This window comes from Coffea arabica, unplaced genomic scaffold, assembly GCF_036785885.1.
Source record: "Coffea arabica cultivar ET-39 unplaced genomic scaffold, Coffea Arabica ET-39 HiFi ptg000003l, whole genome shotgun sequence".
Taxonomy (NCBI): domain Eukaryota; kingdom Viridiplantae; phylum Streptophyta; class Magnoliopsida; order Gentianales; family Rubiaceae; genus Coffea; species Coffea arabica.
In genome coordinates this window covers 53,045-80,509 of record NW_027266153.1, presented here as the reverse complement: position 1 = coordinate 80,509, position 27,465 = coordinate 53,045, and the positions used below count along the sequence as shown (strand labels likewise).

The window sequence follows — 27,465 nt, the reverse complement described above, 5'->3', positions numbered from 1 at the left end:
TCCGCCCTTTTATTCTGCTGGGATTTACTTGATCTGCCGAATGGATGGTAGATTATAGATTTATTTTCTTCCATTCCAACAATTCGAATCAGGTTTTTCTTTTCTAATTTTTCAGGCCTCAATTCGACATATTATTTTTTTCATTCATTCCCTTTCAGGATCAATCATAGTCTTTCAAATTTTATTGACTTTATAGCTGAATTCCCGTTTTATCTAAATGTATAAAAGATGCTAGCCGCACGCTTATCTTACTACATCTAAAGCGAGAGTGTCATTTAATGTATTCCCTAATCTAATCTTGGCTCTGTTTGGATCCCCTGTTTTTTAAATGTTTTTCAAATACAATAAAAATTTTTAAAAAGTACTCTAAAAACTAATTTAAAATTAGTTTAATTTTTTTAAAAAAATTTTAAAATATTTTTCTAAAAAATTCCAAAATATACTCAAAAAATAAATTCTGCTGCAGCAAAATTTTCAAAAAACACCCCCCCAAAACAGCTAATTATTTTTAAAGATAATTATATCATTTCAACTACCTATCTCACTGTAGGCTACATCTATCCTATATTTGTTGAATTAACCTGGGTTTTAGCATTTAAATATTCCAAAATACTACTATTCTCATATGAATTATGAAATAATTATTCACGCTTCAATCTTGTACATATATAGTTCCAGACAATAAAAAGTAATCTGTGGATTCAAGGACTAATCGAAGAAATGCACCTCAAAGGTCAAAACCAAGAAATTAGTAGTAATATTTTTCAGAAAAAGAAAATCCTTTTGGTAATTTGCCAAGGTAAAATTTAAGAGTCGTAGATGTGGCAAAATTTGGTCTCTACGGTCTAGGAGACCAAACCTGCCTCAAGCTTTTACAGTTTGCAAATTCACTTCTTTCTCTGCTTTCCTCTTTCTTCCAGGGGACCGCCACTATATAATGCTCAAGTCTTCTGGAAGGTAATACTATACCGTCTCAATCTTCGCTTTCCACACTGTTCTATCCAACCAAATCAACCTCCGTTCAAATCGATACAAAATCTGTATTTTGATTCGACAAATTTAGCCAATTCCTTAAACCTTAACCTTCATCTTTTCACACAGTCACGTAGTTAAATTAAGCAGTAATTTAGAAGCTCTGAAGTAAGATGACCGAGAATTCCGACGAGGCCAAGGACATAGATGAGCTCTACGAGTACGGGGCACGCCTCAATGAAGCCAAGGATAAGACTCAGGTGCCCCCAACTTCTCTCCGATTTTTGAATTTTGGGGTTTTAATAATTTGCTGCAAGATTGAATTTTGACTGCGAATTTTGGTGATTGATATGAATGTGGTGTTTGTTAGCATGTGGAGGATTACGAGAATATAATAAAGGCGGCAACCAGTACCAGCATTAAAGCTAGGCAATTAGCTGCTCAACTGATCCCCAGGTTCTTCAAGTTTTTCCCAAGTCTTTCGGTCAGTGCTGTAGATGCCCATCTTGATTTATGTGAAGCTGAAGAACTCGGGGTCAGCGTTTTCTTAATCTTAATCTCATCTTTTTTTTTTCGAAATTTTCTTATTGATGATGATATTATACAATTTAAGTATATCTGATAGTGTTCAGTTGTAGATATTGTTCTTGTTGAACTCTTAGGCAGAATCGAGCAGAATGAAGGAGGAATTTTCTTAGTTAATTGCAACAATTATTTTCAGCAAGTACATGCTTAAAGTTGATATATATTTGAATGAAGCAATTTTTCAACTGTTTTTTTCTGCAAGTTCATAAGTAATGGTGGGAAAGATCACAATTTGGAACAGAGGAAGTGGAAAAGATTTAATTTTTTAAAATAGAATTTTAAAATGTGGTCAGCTGCATGATTCTGTTTTTGTTGAAGGCTTAGACTTGGTGCCTTGCTCAATTTAGCAGATATTCATTAGTTTTAAACTTTTTTTTTAATAGCCTGATACTACTAAACATCAAGTGTAATGGAACTCAAGCAGCAGCAAGAGAAACAGTATTGAAATGCCTGATCTGTGGATTCCTTATGGTGTAGGACTATTTGGCAAAAAGATCAGGGAAACTATATTGCCTTCTTCATAATTGACTTAGGTGGTCTATTTTCTGCATGATATAGCAGCAACTGGCTGGGGTAGGTGGTGGTTGAGCTTCAGCTTGTGTGTTTGGAAGATGGAGACTTTTATGATCTTGTTGAGGCAGAAGATAGATTTTATCAGTGCCGTCGTGTGCATTATCATGGAAGCTTTTGCAGTACTTTCTTTAAAGGAGTCTGTTCTTGTTCTCGTATAAAAAGTTCCAAATAGTTGGGAACCTGATCTATGTGTAAGATGGATACAGAATGAAATGTGGTGAACATCCAAAAAAATTCTTCTCATTCCTCAGGCTTATTACACCCTTGATTCCCTCCTGAGGATGCCGTTTTCAGATCCTTTAGCTGGCAGCATTTCACTCATGCGTGTACCTGCAAGTGAACAGTCTGATATTGATATGATTGTTGACACCCAAATTTTGTTGGTGTACCTTGCTTTTTAATGGTACACATCCACCATTCACTTGAGAAATTAGGGAAGTGGAGGTTGTTTGTGAATAAAGAGAAAGCCATGTGGAGAAAGAGGATTTGGTTTTCAATTAATGGGTTTTGAGAGAGGAGGATCAACATCTAAAGAAATCAACATTATTTGTCAGTTAATAGATTGGAAACCTTCAGGAATGGATGGGAGGAGTTTAAACAACATATGCCAAAATGAATAAGCACGCCTCTCCATATTTTACCCACCAAAATGCTGCATGGCTAAGATCTTTGGGTAATTGGCATCCTGCAGCCTATTTCTAAAAGTAATTTGCTGTATCAGGAAGATATACATTTTTTGCAAGCATACATGCTGAGTCTGTTGAGTTGCAATTACTTGTTAGTGCTGAAGATAGAAATTGGCTTGGGTTGCATGTAGGAAGTTATCAGTGAAGATACTATAACAGAATGAACTGTTTTTCTGTGGAAACATAAATTGGTGTCTGATGCTGCTATCTTTTAGGCTTGCTTTTTTCAGTCACGTAACAGATCATGAATGAATTCTCCTAAAAGGCTACATGTCAGTGGCTCTGGTAATGAGAATGAAGGGACAATTAATCAATTGCAACATTTTGAGAGAATAGGGCTCATGATCCACATTGTAGGCGACTGATATGATGTTCTGAGAAGCTTCGAGCTAGATCAAAGATTTCTTTTAGAGTTGGAACATCTGCATGAGGTAGATTAGCGGGATTTGCATTAATGTCCTTTTGCATTAATTTTGGTAGCATAGAGAAGGAGAGGAACAACAAAATGTATTGAAGGAGTTCAGAAGGCACAACAACAAGAATGTGACTCTGGAGAGTGGAGAAAACCTTTTATAATGCTCAATGTTCATTATCCTATTCAACATATGCTTAGGAGTTAAATTTTTGGGTGATCTGCCATTGTATTGCTAGAATAGCAGGTGATTTTTATTTCTTTCAATTTTTTTGTAAATGGGCTGCAAACCTTGCTGCAACCCGTTTTCTTTCCTTATTTTGTTTCATGAATCATGAGAAAGGTTTAATTGACTATCCATGAGCACTTGTCCATAAATTTGTTAGTTTTCAATATCAGATTCTATTAAACATTCGTGTGGTATCTGATGTGTTTGAAAAGTGTCGGATACGTGAAGTAATTTTGACTTGCTGTTATGGATACGGTTAAGAAGTCTGGGCAGCTTCTACTTACTCTCTCTCTCTCTCTCTCTCTCTCTCGCTCTCTCTCATACATGCACAGAGATTATATGAGCACACACTCATTTAGTTTGAAAGTTCGCATACAGGTAATTTTCCTTTTGCTTTGAAAATATTGTCGGGTTTGTTCTTTGATATGATTTGATGGCCTCTATAGTGGTTCTTATTTGCTTGCATATGATGAAATTTGCATAAGTGAATCTAAACTTTCTTCTGTAATCTCATAGTGCTTGTATGAACTGTGATGACACTCTTTTGTATTTGTTCCTAAATATTGTGCTTTTGATTTCCAATCAAATCTTGCAGGTTTGCGTGCAAGCAATTCGTGGACTTCCTCTTTTCTGCAAAGATACACCTGAACATCTTTCTAAGATTGTTGATATTCTTGCCCAGCTCCTAACTGCTGGTAAATTTGTTTTTTGTTCTTGCCCAGCTCCTCACTGCTGGTAAACTAGTTTTTGTATTTGAACTTCCAGTTGTCTTTAATGTTGTTCATGTCTGATCTAAAAACATGGTTGATGCTTGTAGAGGAGAATGTTGAGCGCGATGCAGTACATAAGGCTCTTTTATCCTTATTGAGGCAGGATGTTAAAGGTACTATTGTACGATGCAACACAATACTGATTGTATTGTGCTTTTGATTTCCAATCAAATCTTGCAGGTTTGCGTGCAAGCAATTCGTGGACTTCCTCTTTTCTGCAAAGATACACCTGAACATCTTTCTAAGATTGTTGATATTCTTGCCCAGCTCCTAACTGCTGGTAAATTTGTTTTTTGTTCTTGCCCAGCTCCTCACTGCTGGTAAACTAGTTTTTGTATTTGAACTTCCAGTTGTCTTTAATGTTGTTCATGTCTGATCTAAAAACATGGTTGATGCTTGTAGAGGAGAATGTTGAGCGCGATGCAGTACATAAGGCTCTTTTATCCTTATTGAGGCAGGATGTTAAAGGTACTATTGTACGATGCAACACAATACTGATTGTTTTTCTGTCTCTACTTTTTACTGGACAGTCAATACAGAATAGAATGATATAGGTCTCAAACTTTCTATTCTATTTGATTTGAGAATGCTACATCTTTCTTTGATATGTTTCAAAGCCTAATTGGTATCCAAAGATGGACCACAGGTTAGATACGGTTTCAGGATATCAGCTATTGGTGTAGCTCTTGATCGGTCTATGGTTACTGAAAATGATAATCACATTTAAATCCTTTTTTAGTTTTATTCGGTCCGAAAAAATACTAATCAGGAATAGAACTGCCTCCAGGATTTGGTTTGGTGACATACACTGAAACTACCTTCTTGAATTTGGAGCCTCATATTTATGTTTTCATAGTGTAGATGTTAGAATGATGCCACTGGACTAGCTTTAGAGGGTGTAACATTGTGCTTATACCTTGATGCTTTAGTTTCTATTTGTTTTCAGGATTCCTACTTTTGCTGTATATGAGTGATTGTATCCTTATTTTCTTGTGCTATGTAGAGAACAATCATGTGAAGTACAAGCTCATGAGTGATCACTTGATAGAGTTTATTTCTTTAAACAAGTACACTTTGGTCAACTTCTGACTACCATATATATATATATATATATATATATATATATATTATGTGAGAAAAACATACTCCAATGCTCAGACTTTAGTCGTTTGTCATGCTTCTTTGACTGTTGTGCCTGTAGATTCCACTTTTCATTGCAGTGGTCGAACTCAAGTCATGTAAGCTCCAAATTTTGTTGGTTGAAATACATGACTCTGTAATTCTATGTCGATTAGGTTTAGCTTGGTATTAGCATTCTTTACATTATATTATCGCAGATTGGTGTTAAATCTTACAACTTAGGATGAATGTCAGTAGGTTATGGTCCACTTTTGTTCAGTTGTCCATGGTTGTTCATTGTAATTTACGATTTTTCTTTTGTTTTTTGTGGGGTGAATATAAAAAGTTCTTGTTGCACTGTGAACATTGCCACTTAAACTGGCTTGATCAGCAGGCAAACGTGTATCAATGATTGGTTTCCTTGATCAGAAGGCACATGTATATGAATGACTGGTTAGCTGATACATACATATAACATATGGCTTTGACTTAATATATATGTTTCACTAGAAACTTCAATTCATACCTACTAGAACTTTGGAGTATGGCTCATGGCTATTAGAGTCTTAGGCTACACATTACAAGATGCGGTGATTGTTCCATTAGTTTGGGAGCTTTTCTCATATCATTTCACATTCAATGATAAAAAAACTCAAGCAAGGGTAATTGCTATGACCAATTCACATCAGAGTGATACCACTATGTTCGATGGTTTTGTAACATTGCTTGTTTATGTATCTTTTTATGAATATATTTTAAATGCTGTTTTAGTTTTTTTTTTTTTGGGAGAGAGGGGGGGTGGGGATTCCATATTATACTAGCACCTTGTTTGGGTCTTCGGTGATCCAGAGGTATTGTCTTAGAATTATAGAGATCATGCCGTATGTACAATCTTTAATCCATTGGTAAAAAGGAATCCCATTGCAATACTCTGTTTCCGTCTAATAATTTGATATGTGGTCTTCTATCTTCTATATTTCCTTCTAATCTTAGCCTTTTTGGGGTGGGTGAATTGTTGTGTTTGGTTGAATCACTGCAATGGTTAACCACCACTCAAGATTTATCAAGTCGGTAAACTGAACTTTCTTTTGCAGCTTCTTTGACAGCCTTATTTAAGCACATTGAGAGTGTTGATGAGCAGATGACTGATGAGAATCTTCGAGAGAGAACCTTAAGTTTTATCAGAGACAAGGTTGGGTGAAAATTACATGGCTCAGTATATGAACTTTGCTGCTCTTTTTGGTTTTATATTTAATCAACATACTTTATTTTAGGTATTCCCTCTTAAAACTGAGTTGCTGAAGCCACCAGAGCTAATGGAAAGACACATGACTGATTTGATTAAAAAGGTACGTCTCTCTGTGTGTATTAATCCAATTGCTCCTCTGTTGAACCATAGAACTTTCAGTTTGCAAATTCCTGCCAAGCATGCAGCATTGATTATTAACTGCAATTCTTCTTTTAGACAAATTTTCTGTTTTATACCTATGGAAATTGCTGATATGTCTTCGTGTTGATGATTGTAATGTTTTCAATATTAACAAAGGAATTTGCTAGGTGAGGACGAATAAGGGTGCTTATTGCAGAGCTGGTAGTCTGAATTGTTTGATATGATGATTTAAAAAAGGAAATAAAGGGTAAGAAACTGATTAGTTCTTTTTGCAGAGTCTACAAGATGTGACGGGAGCAGAATTTAAGATGTTTATGGATTTCTTAAAAAGTTTAAGCATATTTGGAGAAAAAGCTCCTCCTGAGCGTGTTCAAGAGCTCATTGAGATCATTGAAGGCCAAGCTGATCTTGATGCTCAGTTCGATGTAAGCAATTGCTCATTACCTGATGACATGGTTGACTCTTGCTGCAACCCCCCCCCTCCCCCCTTCAAAACCCATCTGAAAATAAATGAAAAGTTCCCTCAAAACAAGCATTCCAAATAAATATATGTCATTTATGGGCAAGTGTTATTATAATTTTTTTTGTTATTAATAATTTTTTGGGCTGACCATTATTAAGATCCTTAAGAGTGTGAAGAGCACATCAACTTACCATATTCATATTTACAAAACTTGAGACATGATTTTGTTGCCATATGTACATGGATGTCATTCACTGGAAGCAGATAATCTTCTTGTAGACTTCTTTGATCCTTTTTCAACCGCATGGTTAAGGTTAACCTTTTTGTCAGATTGATGAAGAGAAGATACCATATACAATGCTTTCGAAGTGCAGGGGATCTTCATCGCTATGTTTGTCTGGTAGTTGAACTTAAAGATACTACCATAGCAATCTAGTGACTTAACAGAGTCCTGTCTACTATTTTGCTACTTGTATGCGATATCCAAATGCAAGAAGAAAAGGCTAACTCTTACAAGATGGCTTCTGCCAAACTACTGCATTGCTGAAATGTTGTCATGTTATCTGTAGTTTATTGGGTGGGTTTTACATTTCACATGTTCTTTTCATCCTACGTTAAATTTTCCTTTTCCCTGTGGACATTTTTGTCATGATGCCATCTGAATCTCACTATTTTTCTCATATAATTAAGCTAGTTTTGTAACCAAGGTTCTGACATTTTCAAGTGAAACTCTTGGCCATGCATAGAAGCAATAATTCTTTCTTGTTCCCTTCCCATCTTATGCACCTATGCTTGGTTTTGTAGTATAATCTATCTACAGCAATTCTTGAAATGATGGCTTCTAAAATGCAGGTTTCAGATGGGGATCACATTGCTAGGTTAATAGCATGCTTGTTTATGGCTATCCCATTTTTTGAGGTTTGTGCTATTGTTTACCTTGATGGCCCTCTTGAGTCAATTATAGACTGGTCTGTTGAGCTGAAATACTGTTTCCCATGCAGAGGGGTGCATCCAATGGCAAGTTTCTTAATTACTTGAACAAGCACATTTTTCCTGTTTTTGACAAGGTAATTTTGCATTTCCTAATGTAGCAGGATTTAGCTGTTTCATTAACAATGTCTGGCTGTTCATCTGATATTTAAATGCTCTAAGAGGAAATCCCACTACTTTTTTATGTGCCTATAGTGGTTTGTCCTTGCATAATCTGCTGCTGATCCCCATCTTTGCAGTTATTATTTGAGAAATCATTAGGATATGCTGTTGCGGAATGAGATTGCACTTTCTTGTTGCCTGGTTTTCTTTTTGGCTGGTTGGATTATTGAAGTGTATTGCTTGAAGTGAGAAAGAATGAAGTCGAAGTATTTAAAAAACTGTCTTAAGGGGTTTCAATGTTTGTCTGACTTCCAACTCTGTAGCTAGAGTAGAGCAGTTGCGCATAGTTGAGATGGTTAGAGGTGAATGCAGTTTGAACTGAAGACATTCTCTGAGATGCCCTTCAAATAATAGGTCTACTTAGTGGTTTGAATTTGGTCTGGCCTCATGAAATCTGAGCATTCGAGGCACTTGTTTCCAATCAAATTGGCTATTCATTTGTTAAGAGCCTCAGCTTCCATCCTTACATGAGCCTTGATTACTTTACCCAGACCCCTCCAGCATACAGTATTGGTAGCCTTTATCTTCTCTAGTGAATTATTCTGATAACTATATTTAGTGGATTCAGTTAGCTCATGTCATAAACTGATATACAGAAATTCTTGCTGTCATTGAGCGCTGAATAACTTAAGTAGAGGCAGTCTGCTTATTATTCACTTGTCATGACATAATTGCCATTCTTTAAGGACTATACATATGCATCAACCTTTCGATGAAGAGTGGTGACCATGCTGATGAAACAGATTTGTAGTTGTTTGGCATGTTCTGGTTGGTAACTGGGGGAAGTCATGAGCTAAATATATGTTGTTGTTTTGCATGATTGTCTAAGATGGAATAAGAGCACTTTGATGGGCAAATTTATCACCTTATCGCTACGGATATACTTCATGGATTCATTCCCATATAGAAATTCATCAAACATTTCTGCTGTTTACCAATCTGTTTAAACTTACCTAATGGCTATTTGTTTTTTTCACGTCCAAGTATAGATTCCACTCTATTGTTTGAAATCTTCTCTTAAGTTCTTTCTTGGCAGCTTCCTGAAGAATGGAAAGTTGACCTGCTCAAGGATCTTGCTGAGAGTTCACCTTACACCACACCTCAGGATTCAAGACAAATCCTTCCCTCTGTTGTTCAGCTTTTGAAGGCAAGTATATAGTTTACGACTTATGGAAGACTAATTTGTTACAGCTTGTAAAGCACCTAGAACATAATATATGAGACCCAAGCATGGTTGGAAAGAAAACATTTTTTCTTCTCTCCCCAAATGTCTCCCTCTCTGTCTAGCTATATGCATCTATTATAAAGATTTTTATCTTTATACATTCATTGTGGCCACAGTCTTGTTCATTCTGAGTCTTGATTTATTCTCCTCTAATACTAGTATGAGAGGCCTTCAATTTACAGTATGAAGAATGAGTCTATTCCCTTATAACTATGTATAAAAATACTGCTTATTTGATTGATTGGATATTATTTCTTTTTTTCAGAAATACATGCCTATAAGAAAAACAGGAGAAGAGATGAACTTCACTTATGTCGAGTGCTTATTGTATACATTCCACCATTTAGCTTACAAGGTCACAAAGTCTCTCTTTCCTTCAATTTCTACTACATTTTCTCCATTTACACTGCTCATTTTTTTCTTCTTTTCCTTTAAATAGGCACCCAATGCCACCAACAGCTTGTGTGGTTACAAGATTGTGACTGGCCAACCTTCTGATAGGCTTGGGGAGGACTTCTCAGAGTATCATAAAGAATTCATAGAACGGTAGTTTGTTGATTGTAGCAGTACAATATTTTGATCCTTACCTCCCTCCCTCCCTCCCTCTCTCTCTCTCTCTCTCTCTCTCTCTCTTCCCTGTGAATATAATGCATAAACTGGGCAATTGCCTATCATGTATAGTTTTGTGACTTCCTACACGAGGCATGCAATTCAGAATGAAGAGGAAAGATAATTACTAGTCTACTGCATTCAGTAATTGTACAGAATTGGGACAAAATTGCTCAGAAAAGATCAATATCATGTGACAGAGAGCATCAGGAAATCTTCTTTCTGTAGTTAGAAATGTCTTGTAGTCTACGAGTGAAGAGGGACTGTGAGTATAGAGCCATTTATTCTTCAATTTAATTTAATACTAAACTCTAAAATGCAATTTATTTTAGTGCATATATTTGATAACTGTTGCTTTGTGACATCCTTTGACAGTTGAAGCTGAAAATATTCAGTAATTCTTTTCCTCTTCTGCAGAGCTTATATGTGTTTGTCTGTGTGGGTTTGGGCATGTGGTATGAGAGAGAGGGAAAGAGGGGAAGGAGGTTTGAAAGTTGATGTTCATTTGTTTCCATTACAGCTTAAATTGTGTGGAAGAGCTAGCTAGGGCTACCATGAAGAAATTAACTCAAGGAATGGCTGAGCACAACAAAGCATTGACGGCTGCTACTTCTGAGGAAGCAAAGGCCAGCATAGTGAGTTGACCAAGCCAGAGTTAAGAGTTATTTTCTGGATTATTTATGTCTTAGTGTGTCCTAATTGATTTTTCTTTTTCCCTTTGACCAAATTTCAGAAGACACAGAAGCAGAATACCACAACTGGGTTGCGTACTTGTAACAACATATTGGCTATGACACAGGTGAATGGGGATAAAATTCCTGTAGACTCCTGATATAGAAATACTTTAACTAATGCTCTTGACAATTTCTTGATTATGCAGCCACTGCATTCAAAATCACCATCATTTATTGGTGACAAGAGAATTGACTTATCTTGGAAAGAAACTAAGAAACTTTCTCCTCCATCAAACACTCCTGCAGCCGGGTATGTTTGGAACTGCAAAGCTGTCATGTCAAGATTGTCTAGCTCAACTACATTTTTGGTTTAGAGTTTTTGATGTTTTCCGATCATATAAATGTGGACTGTGAGTTATGCGGTGATCATTCTTGAAGTCCTGGTAATGAGTAGTGTGTTATACTTGGGAGAGAATCCTGGGTACTTGAGAAAAGGGTGGAACATTGGCAAAGAAGGTGGAAGCAAATGCACAATAGAGATTCTTTGACATTCACAATAGTAAATAGTTGAAGATTTCTGTTTCTCCTTTCTAAGGTACAGGCATTACTTATAGAAAGAAAGACCTTTGAAGCTTAGTACAATGTAAATATGAATTGAACTGCAGCCTACCTAAGCAATTGAAAGTGGAACTTAATTAGTGTTCCGGTCAATTCGAGTAATCAAATCACATGTGCTTGGTTTCTCACCTTCGTATTCTTTTTCCTTCTGTTTGCAGAGGTAAACGCCCTGCTGGTACAACGAATGGCTCTAGCAACAATGCCGTGAAAAAGGGACGTGGTGATGGTGGAATTCAGAACCAGTATGCTAATAGGCCATTTGAAGGTTCAGCATATGGGGGTAGAAGTGGATTAAGAGGCAGGGGCAGGGCCAGGGGTAGAGGCAGGGGTCGAGGTCGAGGCCGAGGTGGAGGTGGACGAGGTAGGGGACGGGGCTATTACTAGCTACAGGTCGTTCCTTGTGACATATTTCTTGCACTTTCTAATGGTTATACACTAGTTGACAGAAAATAATTAGTTAGTGTGTTTGGATTGAGATGATTTGAGATAAAATGATTTGCTTCACAAATTTTAATCACTTTTTTATCTCGCATATATCATATTACAAAAAGTGTTATAGTAATTATTTTAAATAAATCACTCAAATAAACTCCCATCACAAAAAGTGTTTGCTTACGAATTTTTTCCTTTACCGCCTCTCTGTGTGTCTGTGCGCACGCGAGGATGATAATCCTGTGAAACGTATAAGCATTCGGCTTCAAGAACAATTCTGGAGGAGGAAACGTTGGAGTTATACTTTGGGAGATCTAAATAGCAATTAGGGTCGACTGTGTCACAAGGATTACTTTGAACTTCCATTCTAGTTGACAAAAAGAAATCCTCGACACTTTACGCAATACGCATGCAAGCGAAGCGCCATTGCATTAATTTACGATAGAGTCTTAAAGGGCTGTTTGTTTCATAGATGTCACTTGTAGTTGAACTTGGAAGGTGAAGGACTGGATCATGTTTGATTAATTTGGACTAATCTTCCGTGAAATTTTTTTTCCAATGGTTGTTTTTTGGGGTGTTTCGAGTAAATTATACTGTGGCTTATTTTTAATAAGCGCTGTGTTTCTGGGATTGAAAAAAAAAAAAGAATGTTTTGGTTGAAAATGCTTTAGAGAAGCAGTTTATTTTCCTTCAAAGAGAGCTCCCTAGAAGCGGAGCCTACAACATTACAAGGCATGGATGAAGAACGTGTTCTCTAGCTTCTGTAATGCATCTACGGAGCCTATGTCAAGAAGTCAGCGAGCTTGCCTTCAACCCATTCTTTCTTCTCAAGCACTAAGAAATTAAAAAAAAAAAAAAAAAAAAAAAACGAAAGTTCCCTCTATTCTGTCAACAATCCATATGAGTAATGTCTATTTCTACATGTTAGGCATTATCAAAATGCTGTTGATATGGTTGAGGAAAATTGAAAGTCAGAGCTCCTACGACATCTCCCCTGTACCCCCTGAACGAATATGCATGCACACCACAGCAAGCGTTTCAACTCCCCTTATGGAGCAGCCTCAAAATGCTCTGAAGGGTCTGTGGGACTTACTAAACCCCACCGTGAGGAACTCCATCTTTGAGCGAATGTCCCATCTCTCCCCATTGATCTGCGACGCAAGTACGGTCCTAGTTCTACTACCATATCCACGATACCTTTTATTCCTTTATCACCCACAATAGCACCATTCTGATAGGCCTCCTGGCGTTTCCAACATCTTTTCGTAATAAAATATACAAAACAAAAAGTGGAAGTGGAACCAGAAATAAGGTATAATACCCAGAAGCTCTCAAAGCGCAGACTCTCAGGGTTACCAGACTCATCGACACTCGAACAGTTCATAGATGATTCTAACCATTCTTCTACGAGGCTCCTAAGCTTACCATTCTCCTGCAGAGTTAAAATGGCTTTGGAAAAATCACGGGCTATTGGAGATCCTTTCTGAAACACCTGCAGAAGAGCATGGAGAAATGATTTTAGACTGTGTTTTAAACCATTAACGGTTCTGACTAGAAGACAGGATTGTGAAGGACTACTTACAAAGCCCAGTCCTCCATTTCTGTAAGTAGGTCCAACAGCAGTGTACTCATTGCAGTACTCTCCCAGGAAAACCTTCTGATAAGGCAGTTCAAGAAATGCTGCTGTTATGTTGCCGCTCTCAAATTCTGCAGGATAAGCGTCTTCGTTGTCAATGGTCTTGATGTTTCGAAGTTGAAGTACATTCTGCAAATAATCCCTTACGAAGGAATCACCGTCACATCCAACTGCTGCATTTGTTTTCCTTACCCATTGTACATCAGTCGTACGAGGCTCAAGCCTGGGGACTGTAAGGATTGAAGTGAGAGCTGCTTGGTAACTTGAGGTTACTACGAACACCAGAAATAGCCACATCATAACCACCGCTTTAGTAGAGTTACTTCTGATGTTTTCTCCTGTTGGACAAAAAAGATACAAATTCAGGAAAGCACTTCATGATGAGCTGTGGAATTTTGTATCCGCATGTAATAACAAGAAGGCTTGCTTACTGTGAGCGAAGAAAAGAGTGGAGAATGTGAACCCGATTGCAGTTACGAGCTGGTCTTTCCTAGGGCCTTTGAACTGTTCATTAGTTTGGTGTTCTATGTACCATACCACGATCATTGTGTAGAACATTATTGAAAATGTTGCAATCCACATGTTTCGAGTGAAAGGTTTCACAAACATCCATGGCATCTGAGCTTCATTTTTCACTGGGACCAGCATGGACAAGCCTGACTCGGCATATGGCTGGGTAAAATCCACATCATTTGATCGCTCGGCCAGTATTGTTACATCGCCAACAACAGCATCAAAGGACTTCAAAGAAACATGAAAGAAAAACAAAAGGCTCAGTTTTTGAGAAAGAGATTGCCAAAAAAAAAAAACAGACAAAATGAAGAGTAGGGTTAAAAATATCATTAGTCACATTCAATGGTGGTTTCATGTAGACCAGTAATTTGATGAACTTCAAGGAACAGTTTATACCCGATTGATGACATGGTCAACAAGCTGGTCATAGCTGCCGTTGTAGGGATAAAATTCATAAGGGAGGGCATATTCTTGCTCCAAAAGTTTAAGTATTTCTTCAAAAATATCAATGCAGAAACCGTCATACTTCCTCTCACCATTCTTGTCATTGTCGACCCAATCTACCTTTACAAATTTCTGGAAAACTGTTCGTCCTGGAACTCCAATCTTCATTGGATTTGCATTACTGGGCATTGCCCAACCTTTTGGGATTCTGTCTAATTCCCCCGGCCAATTTACTCTAGCAGTCATATTTTGCATGGTTTGAACACCATCAACTGCACTAAAATTTATCTTCCCATTTTCCAATTCAAGGCTATCTGCAAAGTTAAAACTTGATGACCAAAAGCCAAGTTCTTTGTAACTCTTGCCAACAACATTGACAATCCTAAACATTGGTGGGCTTGATAGTGACTCATTATGAAAATGTATATCACCAGTTAAGCCAGTGAAATTGTTTGATCGAATTATCGTTGGCAGTAGCATTGAAGTACTAGTATTACTTTTACTGCCTAATTCCATCACAACTTTCGAAATAGCTGTGATGCCATCATATGCTTGTAGAGCATAAATTCCAGGCTCCAAATTATGTTCACTTGGGAATTCCAATCGAAAAACTTTCTGAAACTGACGTCTAAAATCCAGAAAAGGAGTAGCCTCTTCCGAGTAGTACAATTTGGTTCCTAGAGCACCTTGAGCAGAGGAGATGAAGTTGGTGTCAACAGAATCTAGGAGATTAGAAAGCGTGTCTGCAATTATCCAAACTGAGTCTCTACCCATTAATCCTAGCTTCCTGGCTTCTCTAAACAAATGATTGGCTAGTGATAATGAAGATCGAAGAACAACAAACACCCTGGATTGTGTCATCAATAATTTTTCTACCTCTTCTCTGACTATTCCTTCTGGATCAGACACAGAAGACATTGGTGGAAGAACCAAATGAGCCTCAATTTCTGCATCAACAGGTTGAAGGGCCTCAGATAGTATTGCAAGCATTTCAGAATCACCACCATATGTGTTGTCCTCATAGACTGCTACAACCTTTCTCCAGTGGTAAGAACGGATGATAGAAGCAATACAACTTATCTGTTCGAAGCCATCGGAAACCGTTGGTACCAGGAAAGGCCATCTATGCTGTATGAACAGGTGTCTGTTAGGAGCTGGTGCTAATGAAAGAACTGGCACTTGAGCTTTTTTCCTAACATCAGCAACCAAAACAGCTTGCTCCCATGTCTGCATCCCAATTATAACTTGCACTTGTTTTTGTGTAATCAGCTCTTCAGCTGCAAAAGAGTTTCAAGGGCACAAAATATCTCAAATTAGACATGACAGAAGCATTTCTAACCAAAGTTGACATCGAAGAAAAATCGGACTTAGGAATATGAACTTTGCTTTTTCCCAATATTAGCAACTAAAGGAAGAAAACAAGCGGAAAAGAGGTGAACTCACCTGCAGACACTGCATGAATTGGATAGTTGCTGGTGTTACGAAAATGAATAGTGAGTTTGTGATTTGTTGATATACTATTGAAACTTTGAACTGCTACCAGCATGGCAGTTTTTTGCTCTTTACCAGCTCGGGAATCAACATCTATGATTGCACCAATATTGATGGTTTCTAGAGGAGTGCCAGCTCCTATAGCAGACTGAAGAAAGCATATGATGAGGAAGCATAGTTTCATTACAAGGAACAAGACATTAGAGCACTTAATATTTGTACTATTGATAAGTAGTTGGAAAGCCATTTTTTCATCCTTTCTTTGCACAGCAGTTGGAAATGAAATGTGTAGTTCAACCTACGAAGGATGAAAGATAGCTAATATAAGCAAAAGCTTGGAAACAGAATAAAATTGTATTTTGACTAAATATGCAGGTTTGAAAAGTCCATGGTCATATTCTTTTGCAACAAGTAGATTTGAACCAAGACCAGCAGCAGTGGGCTAAAATGACTTCTTCAATTTACATTTTATTAGAATTTTCATCAAAATCAATAGCACAATAAGACAAAAAATTAGCATATCCTCATATCAATATGTGGTGACCAATTCAGAAAAATTAGCATATCCTCATATCAATATATGGTGACCAATTCAGACCTATTCTTTTCCAGGAGATTTACACTAATCACAGGTTTCGTTTTCGTGTATAATGGAGTTAACGAAGAAGCTTCAAGGAAGTACGAGGAAAATGAATTTCTAAAGGGATAATATCAAAAACCTCCCCTGAGATTTCTCTTAATATCACTTAGTACCTCCAACATTTTAAAAAATACTTAGCCCCCTTACTTTTGTTATTTGTGTAACAAAATTTACAAATATTCCAAACTACCCTTTTGCTCATTTTGCTAAATAAAAATACTTCTAAGACACTTTATTTACTTAAAAATAATAACACCAACTAAAAAAAAAAAATCTCCAATAGTACCACCACATCACAAAGCTATTGTCCATCAGTATATAAATTGTAAAATAAAAAAGATATTTGTAAAGAAAACACTAGCATCAATTCAACGCTATATGCTTAAAACCGATCTTTTATGAACCTTTTTTTTTTCCAACCTCTCCTCAACCCATGGCTCAAGCTTTTAAGTTGGACTAAATCAATTCAAAATAAATAAAGAAATCATATCCCACTTGATCACAATCACAAAAATAAACAAAATAATCACAAAAATAAACAAAATTCAATTTACTGGAATTTACAAATAAAAAACTACATAGTCATTCAGAAAAAAAAAAATGAGCAAGAGAGAATGCTGCAAAAAGGGGAAAGAGAAGAAGGGGAATTTTATTTTTTTCTCTAATTTTTTGAACTCCATTTATTTGATATATGAATAATGCATTAAGAGAGGGTTAATATCATCATTCTATAATTATTAAGGTAAGTAAGTGATATTTTCAAAATCTCAAGAATGCTATGTTATATTAAGAGAAACCTTCGGGGATTATCCCATTTCTAAATGATAAAATGGGTACACAAGAAAAGTTCCTAAATCCTCTTTGGTGATGAAGATTCCGGGGTCCAGCCCTTTGGTTGCTTCCCGGAGCTCCACAATGCCTGAAAAATCTAAACATTTTATTTCCAGAAAAGGGAACAAAGGTCAAAGAGATGAACGGTATCTTTGATTTCTTTGAAAACTTCAAATATTAATGTTAGATTCATGCCCAATGGAGGGCTCTTAGAATCTTCAATATTGTTAGTTCAGAAAAAAAAAAAAATCTTTTTGTTTGAAAGTAGATTCATGCGTCACCGATATTATCATCACACCAAGCCTTATGTTATGTATGTCACTGAACATGTAATTGCAGGAAGATGGTGGAAGAGTCAACGGTCAAGGACATTTTTACATGGGTTATAAAATGACCGAAGGCGTGAAGTTGAACGTTGAAGTTATATGTGATTAGAATTTTCCATCAAAATCAATAGCACAATAACACACAAACCTTTGCTTCTTCTCATATCAATACGTGGCTTATTGTTTTCAAGGAGATTTCATTTTCGCGTATAAAGCGATAAATATTTTTTTTTAAAGATAGACAGTATATGGAGCCAGCGAAGACTCAAACGAAAATAAGAGGAAAATAACCCAAAGATATCTAAAGTGTTTAGATTTTTCATATAACTCCAACCCTTAATCTCTTTAACTTTTGTGTTTAGATTTTTCAGCCACTATGAAGCTCCAGGAGGAAGACACTTAATTAACGTCTGGACCACGGAATCTTGACCACCAAAGAAGATTTTGGCCTGTTCAGTGCTATATTTCAGACACATGGCGGCTTGAGATATTCTCAAATGTAAGTGCCCTGGCACTCGGGGCATCTCAACTAGATATGTAATCGAGCCAAGTCAAACTCAAGTATTGCTGTACTCGAACTCGATTCGACTCATATATACCTAGGCTCGAGTTCAACCAAGTACAAAAATCGATACTCGAAATTTGACTCGAAAAACTCGTTTTAAACTCGAGATTCGACTCGATAAGGCTCGATCTTTAGTCAAGTCTTATCAAGTCGAGTCTAATCGAGTTTTTTTACTCGACTCGAATGTAAATTCCGTAAAACTTATACTCATAATGGTCATTTTATAATTATAATACATATATATTATTTAAATTATAAATATATTATTTAAATACTCTCGACTCGACGAGTAGCTCGACAAAATATTGGCTCGAAACTCGACTCGAATGACAATCGAGCAGCTCGAGACTCGGCTCGAACTCGGTCAACCCGAGTTCGAGCCAAGCCGTTGACCGAACTACTCGATTATGATTCGGTTCGCGTACATCCTAATCTCAACTGCCGAGCTTTGGCTCAATGTTCACCAAAAAAAAAATAAAAAATTAAATCTCTTTTTAAATTGTAGATCAAAGGTTTGAATCTCGTTTACTTATTAAAAAAATTCAAAATAATGTGTCAAAATATTCATTTGATCTAGTCGAATTTTTAAACCTTAGAATAAAATAGGATTTTTCGGTATCCCAATTACAAGTTGGCACTTTAGAGCTTGTTTGGATTAGAGTTTTTGAAAATTTTTATAGAAAAAATACACTGCATGTGTGTGAATGTAAGGTGAAAAGGTTATTCCATTATATGTCGAAAAACTATTTCAAATTTATTATTATTTTTTTTTTTTTGCAAAAGACTCGGTCAAAACTGGGTCTTAGATTTTCATCATCAGCATAAGGAATATGTATAGTTGAGAGTTGCACATGTAAAGTATCACAAAGAGCGAACCAATTATTTGACTATCCCAATGATTTTATCACTACCCCAAGCCTTGATCATTCCCAAAACCTCCTTAAGGTCTTGATGTTCTCCTGTTGAGGGTAAATGTTGAAATATATTGATCTAAAATTTGATTTTTCTGAAAGGTCAAAATTTTGATCTTCTATTTTCAGAGGGGGGGGGGGTCAGAAAGTTTAAGAAGCACCCTTTCTTTTTTCTTTTTTTTTTGGATTTTGTGTTTATTTTCAACGTTATATTTCAAGCTAAAGTAAATGACTAAATGTACACGGAAAAGTCTGAAGTAACGATAGTTATGGTAACGAAACTATTTTTACCTGATATAACAGGTAAAAATACTTTTAGCGACCATTTGATTACCTGTTGTACTGGTCATCTAAATGAAATAGTACCTAAAATTCTGGTTAGTAAGTTTTGCATAAAAAATAGTAAGTTAACTCGATATATTAGTAACTTTTATGTCTCAAAAAGTAAACTTGAATAAATATGGAACTAACTTTTGTTTTTTTGAAGTAAAATACTACTATATATCTGAAACTTAGTTTTTGGAGAGTAAGTTTAGTTCAAATAATAGTAAGTTTTTATAGATTAATAGTAAATATTGTTAATAGAATAGTAAATTTGGCTAATCATCAAGACTTACTAGTTTGTGGCATAAATTTACTATTTTACTTAAAGAAACTTACAATTGTACGTATCATTTATAAATGTTATATGTTTGAAGCATTTTAAACATACTATGAAAACTTCTTTTTTTTTTTTTTGCATATGACCTTATAAAATATGTAAGAATAATTTGTCATATTTTAAATTTTTAATTATGGGAAAATAAACAACTAAGTTCCCAAAATATTTCACTTTTATTGTTTAAAAAATCTCAACTCGTTGGTTAAATTCAAAATAATTCTATTGTCAAAAATAGTTTTTCTCAAATTAACTTTCATGATTAGATGTGAGATACAAATATGGTAAAATATCCCTCATACATATGTTATGGATATTTCAGACTTTTAGTAAAAAAAAAAATTTTGTTGTTAAAATAACATATATCATAGTGTACTAATTATTTTAGGAACATTTTATAGGTGAACTAAATTTAATTTAAATTATACAATAGATTATACATGCATGTGATTTTCATTTATAATTATTGGATCCTATTCTTATGAACAATCTCCCAAGGGAAAAAAACCAGATCATACTGATTTTCTTATATTAATTGTTATACTAATTTTGTCATTTTTATTATTATATTATTTCTCATTTTGTTTAGGCTTTTACTCTTATTATTTCTTGTGTCTCAGATGTAAATTTATTAAAACTTTATCATCTTATTATATTCATAGGTGTTAAATTATAAAAATTTTGATATATAAACAAGTAATATTCTATATATGACTAGGAGGATTTGTTGTTATTGTTATTCGAACTTTCAAACTTTTCAAAAATTGAAAATGATTAAAAGCTTATAATACGACAAAATTTTATTACATATTTCACAAGATTATGTGAAAAGTCAAACTATTTTTCATAGTATTTTAAAATATATAAATAATTTTTTAAAATTATACCTATAATCATGTATTATACAGGTATATTATGAGTACTTACTAACTAAAGTACTAAGAATTAATCATTAATAAAACATCTTATCGTTATTTCAAATAAATTTCCTAATACTAGTTTGAAATATGTTTTAAAATAAAATAGCACATGTGTCCCATAAATCAGTAAGTTTTGATTATTAATCAATTTACCATGTTATTAGTAAGAGTTACTATTTATGTATAAAAACTTACTATTACTTGAATTAAACTTACTCTCTAAAAAGTAAGTTTGGGATATAAAGTAGTAATTTATTTATTTAAAAAGTAAGTTTAATATTCATTCCAACTTACCTTTTGAAGTATAAAAGTTATTAATTTATTACTGTTAACTTATTATTTTAGATAGAAAACTTACATTCTTATTTTTAAGTGTTATCCTAATTAGGTGGATAGACCTATCAAATAATCAAATGGTCGCTAAAAGCAAATAAAAAATAAATCGAAAATGGTCATCTAAGTGTTATCCTATTTATGTCTTAAGAAGTAAATTGAAATAAAAATGAAAGTTACTTCTTTTTAAAAAAAATAAATTACTACTCTATATTCGAAACTTACTTTTTGGAGAGTAAGTTTAGTTCACGTAATAGTAAGTTTCACGGATTAATAGTAAATCCTGTTGATAGAATAGTAAATTTGGTTAATCATCAAGACTTACTAGTTTGTGGCATAAATTTACTATTTTACTTAAAGAAACTTATATGAAACAAGTATTAGGAAGTTTATTTAAAATAATGCTAAGATTTTTTTTATTAATGATTGAAACTTAATATTATAGTTAGTAATTGTTGGTAACGTAAATGTATAATATATGATTGTATGTATCATTCATCAATGTTATGTGTTTTAAGCATTTTAATAAATGTTTGTATCATTTACAAAGGTTATGTGTTCTAATAAATTTATTTTCTAGGTCACAAGTATAAAAGTTAAATTTGTACTAATGTGGCATAATCTTTGAAAACTATAGTAAATTTACCCACATATTAAGTTTCGTGAGATTCAAATATATTTTGTATCATTTACAATATGAATTTATATGCATTTTTTTTTATCAAACTTACTTTTAATTGGCAAATAGTATGTAAATTATTATAAAATGTCATTTTATAATAATCATAATTTTTATAGGTGAATGGTATATAAACTGCTAAAATTGCCAATTAAAAAATGATCAAATCTTACTACTTTATGGCATATATTAGTTTGGTCAACTAAAAAATTATCGTAATTAAGTGTACGTTGGTTGTTGATTTGAAATTTGCACCCCTGTCACTAATTCGTTATTTCTACCACAAGTTTTTCTAATCAAAGTAAAACAAAGTCAAATATCTTTTCCTTTTGTATGTAGTATTTATATTTAGTAAAAAATTAATAAACCGTGATTACATTTCATAATTTCTAATGAAATTAGTAACATTTTCTAAATAAATTGGAATAATTTGTAAAATATGTTATTTTTTTACCAATATAATTAGGGGTGGCAATCGGATCCAAATCGGAGTGGCGGGTCGGGTTGAGACTCATGTATAATAGAAAACTGGCTGACCCGAACTTGACCCGCCAACCCGAAACGGGTCAAGATATCTGACCCGAATCTAAAAATTCCAGGTTGTCGGGTTAGCGGGACGACCCGAATGACCCAAAATATAATTTTAATTTATTAATTTACCACTGTAATTTCTAATTTGCACAAGACTAATTACATAATCAAGTAATAAAAATTTAAATAAATAATCCCAAACTAAATCTAGAATAAATTAAAAACACCTTAAAAGCGTTTTATTCCAAACCAAATATAAAATAAATAAAAGCAGTATAAAACTAAAAAAATAATATAATACATTATTTGTCCAAATATAATAATTTCAACTTCAAATAAGTTAAATAAATTCATTTAGGATTAAGTGATTAATGCCTTTGAAAAAAAAAAGAATAACTTAGTTTAGTTAGGTAAAATAATTTTTAATTCATAAAAAGGTGATCGAGTCGTATCGGATCACCCATGGTTTAACCCGAATTCGACCCGTTTTCTTTTCGGGTTCGTCGGATTCGACTCGATTCTGACCAGAATCCGCGAAATCTCAATCCGAATCAATTAATTTCGTGTTAGGTTCATATCGTATTTTCAGGTCGTATCAGAAATTACCACCCCTAAATATAATCAAAAGAAATTTGCAAACATTATTCCTAATGGCAAATTGTCATTAAATAGAAAAGTGGATTAGTTGTTTATTCGTAGATGACGTGGGAAGATACTATTTGTTTGGACTTCTGCTAATGGGTTACTGAGGAAATCGCGGCACTTAAATTCACAAAGGCCGATGCTCTCTCATAAAAGTGCCGTCAGTCTATATAGGAAAGCACCACAATTTTTTTTTGGTCGAAACGAAGTGATACATTCTTTTCGGAGTAAAAACTTCCAATGCTCGCAGAACTCAATAAGAGTACGTGCTCCTACGACAGAATGGATGTTACACCCCTATTAATGTGGTAAGGGCATCCTCCATAGTACTTTACAGCAAAATGTAGCATGTAGTAAGTAGCTACTTATATAAAACTACCGAGGTTTTATCATGGTTAAGCATTAGAACAACTACTGCATAATAGTCCCTGACTAAGCTGAACAAAATGTGACAGGGTCACAACTACAAAAGTAGTAGCGTAATCAGAAAACACCTATAACAACTAAGACCAAAAGAGAGACTGTGTCCGATGCACCCCATGTTTGACTAGAACCATCCATATGGAATTTCATGATTAATGCTAATCGTCCCTGCTTCATTTCACTTATTCCATCTCGTTGAGATATCCAGTCCTGAAAAAGAACATGACTTTCAGTTTTAGCATATCTGGAAGCGGAAATAACCAAATGATGACAAGAATAACAGTAAAATGTATGCGTGCTTCAAGCCCCTAAGCTTTAGCAGCAGAACAAGCCATGTGAGAAACATTTCTATAGTAAACCATCTGTACCAATTTTAATGCTCGAAAAAATCGAAGTAGATAATTCATTTATTTGAGAACATAAGAATAAAAATCAAGAATAAGGCTGAAAGCCACAAGAACAACTCAGAGAAACCAAACCACCCTTCTCCAATCATCAAGACAATATTAAAATTATCTAATAATATTCTCAAATATCTAAGAATGATCTGAGATTTAATAAGTAATAATATCAAAGATCAAGCATATGGCTGCCATACAAAAGAAGAACCCCAAGAATCCTAGAGAGTCCAAACCTTCTTTGCCCAGTAAACCAACAATACTAGCTTTAGGAGTAAGAACAAACAGTTTGAAGTAGATGATCAATATTATCAACAGAAGAGAAATGAATAGTTTTACCTAGATATCTTGCAACACTGTTTCCTATTTTGTTTCAGTTACCCTTGAACCAAAAAGAAGGGGGAGATTCAATCCCATGTAATATACCATCCCAGACAATTATTTGTGCATCTTCAATAAAAGGGGACATGCCAGTCCAATTTGAAGTAAACAACAAAATTCTACATGCCTCACGACATTTTATATAAAATTGGTATTTCAAAATAGGAGAAAACGGCTCATTTTGAGCATCAGTAAGAATCTACTCACCAATTTATTTAGTACTTAGACTAAACAAAGGTCCATCTAATGCAAATTTCTTCAAATATAGTTCCTGGTATTTATATTTATATCAAAAAATTAGTAAATTCATTTCAACATTAGTTTTCTCATTCACTCCTCAAAAGGGTATGTTAACTGTTAACAACCAATTGGACAACTTTTAATGAGCAGAAAAACCTACCCAATCACGGTCATATCTTGTTTCATATACATAAATCCTTACTTCCTTCACTTGTTCTAGTATATATGTGCGATTATGTCCCTAGTAGCTTTAATGCAACATCCAAAATGCGTGTCCCCATTTTAACTATTTGACCCAAAATTTCAGCCATTCCATAGTGGAAGAGTTAGCAGGATTTGGAGCCATAGTATACACATGTTCATGAAACCAAAAGGAACTTAATGAAAGGCTGCAAGAATGGGGAGCAAAGGGTTTCAAATTCTATGGTTCAACTTGCGATAAGGCTTCAAGAACAAAAGAGAGGAACTAATAAAGAACGTCTCTTCCACCTTCGACGGCAAGCTAAACTTACTGGTAAGTACAAATTCTCATCCATAAAAATGGTTGGTCCATCTATTTCTTGACTTGTTAAAGAATCATAAACATCATTTCTGTTTAGAGTTTTAGTATTTGCATCCAGAGTAATTCTTAGGGGAAATATTTCCGATATCTTGGTTTGAATTAATTTCCCAAATGCGGACTGCAGTGCAAATATTTTGTAGGATGTGCCGGCTGAAAGTGAATGGTATGCTTAAAAAGGAGTAATTTAAGAAGCCTCCCATCAGATTTTTAACAATTTGACTGCCATTTCCATTTGGCAATTAGAACTTTTAATTTTCTCACCCGCACAGAGTAGCAATCATAACACAGAAATTTCTCTTTGACATTTCACCAAACATCTTATATGCATTCACAAATTAATCACATTTAACTTAAACGCCTAGTCATATGGCTATTAAGCATATTTTACCCGTAGACAATCAAAACTACAACCATTTCCTAGATGTTTCGGTGGACATTTTCAGCCCCAAAATTGCAGAAAAATCTTCAAATTCTCAGCCTTGATTTCGCAAGAAAGTCTTGACAAACAAAACAAATGAAATATAAATAAATTACAGCAATATAATCAAACGATTTCAAGAGGACATGATGGTCTAACCTCGTCACTACTATTTTTCATATGCTCTTTGATTGGCTACCACCGTCGCAAACCCTTTTGTTGTGTCTGCATATGGTAGCACCCAAAAACAGCCGATCAACACCCAAAAAACAGAATCTGATTCGGAGAATTTATTAATTGGTCACCCGGAGGACCTTGTTCCCAACCTAAATGATGAGTCGAATCGAAGTAACAGATGCTCCCTTTTATTGTGTCTGCATATGGCAGCACCCAAAAACAGTCGATCGATGAGAAAGGATAGAGGGAAAGTTTGAACTAAAGATGAAAATTTTGAAGTGAGAAAATTTATTCAATTGTAACCAAGAGAAATGTAGACCAAAGTGGAAACCTTTGCCTGGGAATTCAATCGTATCGTTGGAACTGAAAACTAAGTAAGAAGAAGGTAGATGACTTTAAAGAGATGAAACCCAAAAGTGTTTCAGGAACCCAAAATCGTTTTCAGAAACGAGTGACTTTTTAACTTAAATATGTACATTTTTTACTTTTAGTATTAGTAAGTTTAATTTAAATATAAGTAAATTTTGTCAAATAATAAGTAAATTAAATTATCAAAGTGTAAATTTCTATTTCTGACTAAAACTTATCTTTCAGGCATATACTTACTAGTTTTAATTAAAAACTTACTAAAGTTAATATTAATTAGTAACGTATAATATTTAAAAAGGTCGCTAAAAAATTTGATCTGTCACTAAAGGTAATAGAAACCTACTATTGTAGGTTTCCCTAATATCGTTACCATAACTATAGGCACTATAGCATTGTCCTGATGTTCTCCTGTTGAGGGTAAATGTTGAAATACATTGATCTAAAATTTGATTTTTCTGAAAGGTCAAAATTTTGATCTTCTATTTTCAGAGGGGGGGGGGTCAGAAAGTTTAAGAAGCACCCTTTCTTTTTCTTTTTTTTTTTTTTTGATTTTGTGTTTATTTTCAACGTTATATTTCAAGCTAAAGTAAATGACTAAATGTACACATGTATGTACGTCATTTCAGATGCAATTGCAGGAAGATGAGAACACAAGAAAATTGTTGAAGAGTCAAATGTCAAGACTTTTGCATGGATATAGCGGGGACCGAGACTTTTGCATGGATATAGCGGGGACTTCGGTCCCCGCTATATCCAAGAGGACGTGAACAAATGCCCGCTATACTGTAAGAGGACGTGAACTTCCAACAACGCTTTCTACACTCTCCTGTCTTGGAATGAAAAAGAATGCAGTCTGGTAACTTCAGAACGCCAAGACTTCCAATTTAACTTCTGCTTTTACTCGTAGCATCTTGAATTCGAAACAAGTGAAAGTTTGAATAATATTTCTAGGGAGAAAGAAAGAGAGAAAAAAAAAGATTGGCACCATGTAAATAACAGAGAAAAAACTTGGGAATTCAATTCTTGCCAGGAAAATTTAGATAGCAAGATTAGTATTAGAATACAATTACTTTCTCTAAAGATGTTGTAGGTGTTAATACATGCCTATAGTCGTCAAGCTACGAGTAGTGCAACTCTTTCTAAGGAATACAGCACAAACAAAGGGAAAGGGAGTGTGATTTTGCAGGTTTGGCCTTCCATCAGAAAGCCCTGCTCCATGAGACTTCTTGTAACAGACAAATGCACACAAGCAGCAACGTAGCTCCATCACTCACTCAAATGCAGATTCATAAATTTCTTGCAAGATATTCAATCTAGGATCACACGTTGAACTGCCAAAATCAACTTAATTTTCATTGTCAGGAGAAAGAGTTAAGAACCAGTATCCACGTAACACGAACTTTTAGGATCATCAATTTGATTAAGGTTTCGACAACAAGAGCATAATCTACTAAGAAGCTACTTCCAT

At 34.7% G+C, this 27,465-nt stretch overlaps 2 protein-coding genes and 1 long non-coding RNA gene across 6 annotated transcripts; 1 reads left to right on the top strand and 2 right to left on the bottom strand.

Annotated features, from left to right (window-relative positions):
• The first annotated feature begins 836 nt into the window (after positions 1-836).
• LOC113726113 (apoptosis inhibitor 5-like protein API5) lies at positions 837-11,994 on the top strand. Of its 4 annotated transcripts, XM_027249654.2 has the most exons (18): positions 1,367-1,507; positions 1,941-3,475; positions 4,053-4,152; positions 4,275-4,340; positions 4,408-4,507; positions 4,630-4,695; positions 6,441-6,538; positions 6,621-6,695; positions 7,012-7,161; positions 8,052-8,117; positions 8,201-8,266; positions 9,388-9,498; positions 9,842-9,931; positions 10,016-10,122; positions 10,706-10,820; positions 10,919-10,984; positions 11,066-11,169; positions 11,636-11,994. In XM_027249654.2, exons 4-18 carry the CDS (start codon positions 4,332-4,334, stop codon positions 11,859-11,861), a joined length of 1,449 nt encoding a protein of 482 aa, XP_027105455.2. In that variant the 5' UTR covers positions 1,367-1,507; positions 1,941-3,475; positions 4,053-4,152; positions 4,275-4,331; the 3' UTR covers positions 11,862-11,994. The 4 variants fall into 4 exon arrangements, with proteins under 4 accessions (XP_027105451.2, XP_027105455.2, XP_027105452.2 ...); XM_027249651.2 differs by having other exon boundaries at positions 4,275-4,507; XM_072073460.1 differs by having other exon boundaries at positions 1,369-1,507; positions 2,035-3,475; positions 4,275-4,507.
• A 565-nt stretch (positions 11,995-12,559) lies between these two features.
• Positions 12,560-16,305, bottom strand: LOC113726112 (glutamate receptor 2.7). The gene is made up of 5 exons (XM_027249649.2): positions 15,946-16,305; positions 14,455-15,779; positions 13,977-14,286; positions 13,492-13,883; positions 12,560-13,401 (listed from the first exon to the last, which is right to left on the bottom strand). Exons 1-5 carry the CDS (start codon positions 16,238-16,240, stop codon positions 12,958-12,960), a joined length of 2,766 nt encoding a protein of 921 aa, XP_027105450.2. The 5' UTR covers positions 16,241-16,305; the 3' UTR covers positions 12,560-12,957.
• A 6,965-nt stretch (positions 16,306-23,270) lies between these two features.
• Positions 23,271-26,063, bottom strand: LOC113722082 (uncharacterized). Its single transcript, XR_003456500.2, has 2 exons — positions 25,611-26,063; positions 23,271-23,662 (listed from the first exon to the last, which is right to left on the bottom strand). It is a non-coding gene; the product is annotated as an uncharacterized lncRNA (long non-coding RNA).
• Positions 26,064-27,465: the final 1,402 nt, after the last annotated feature.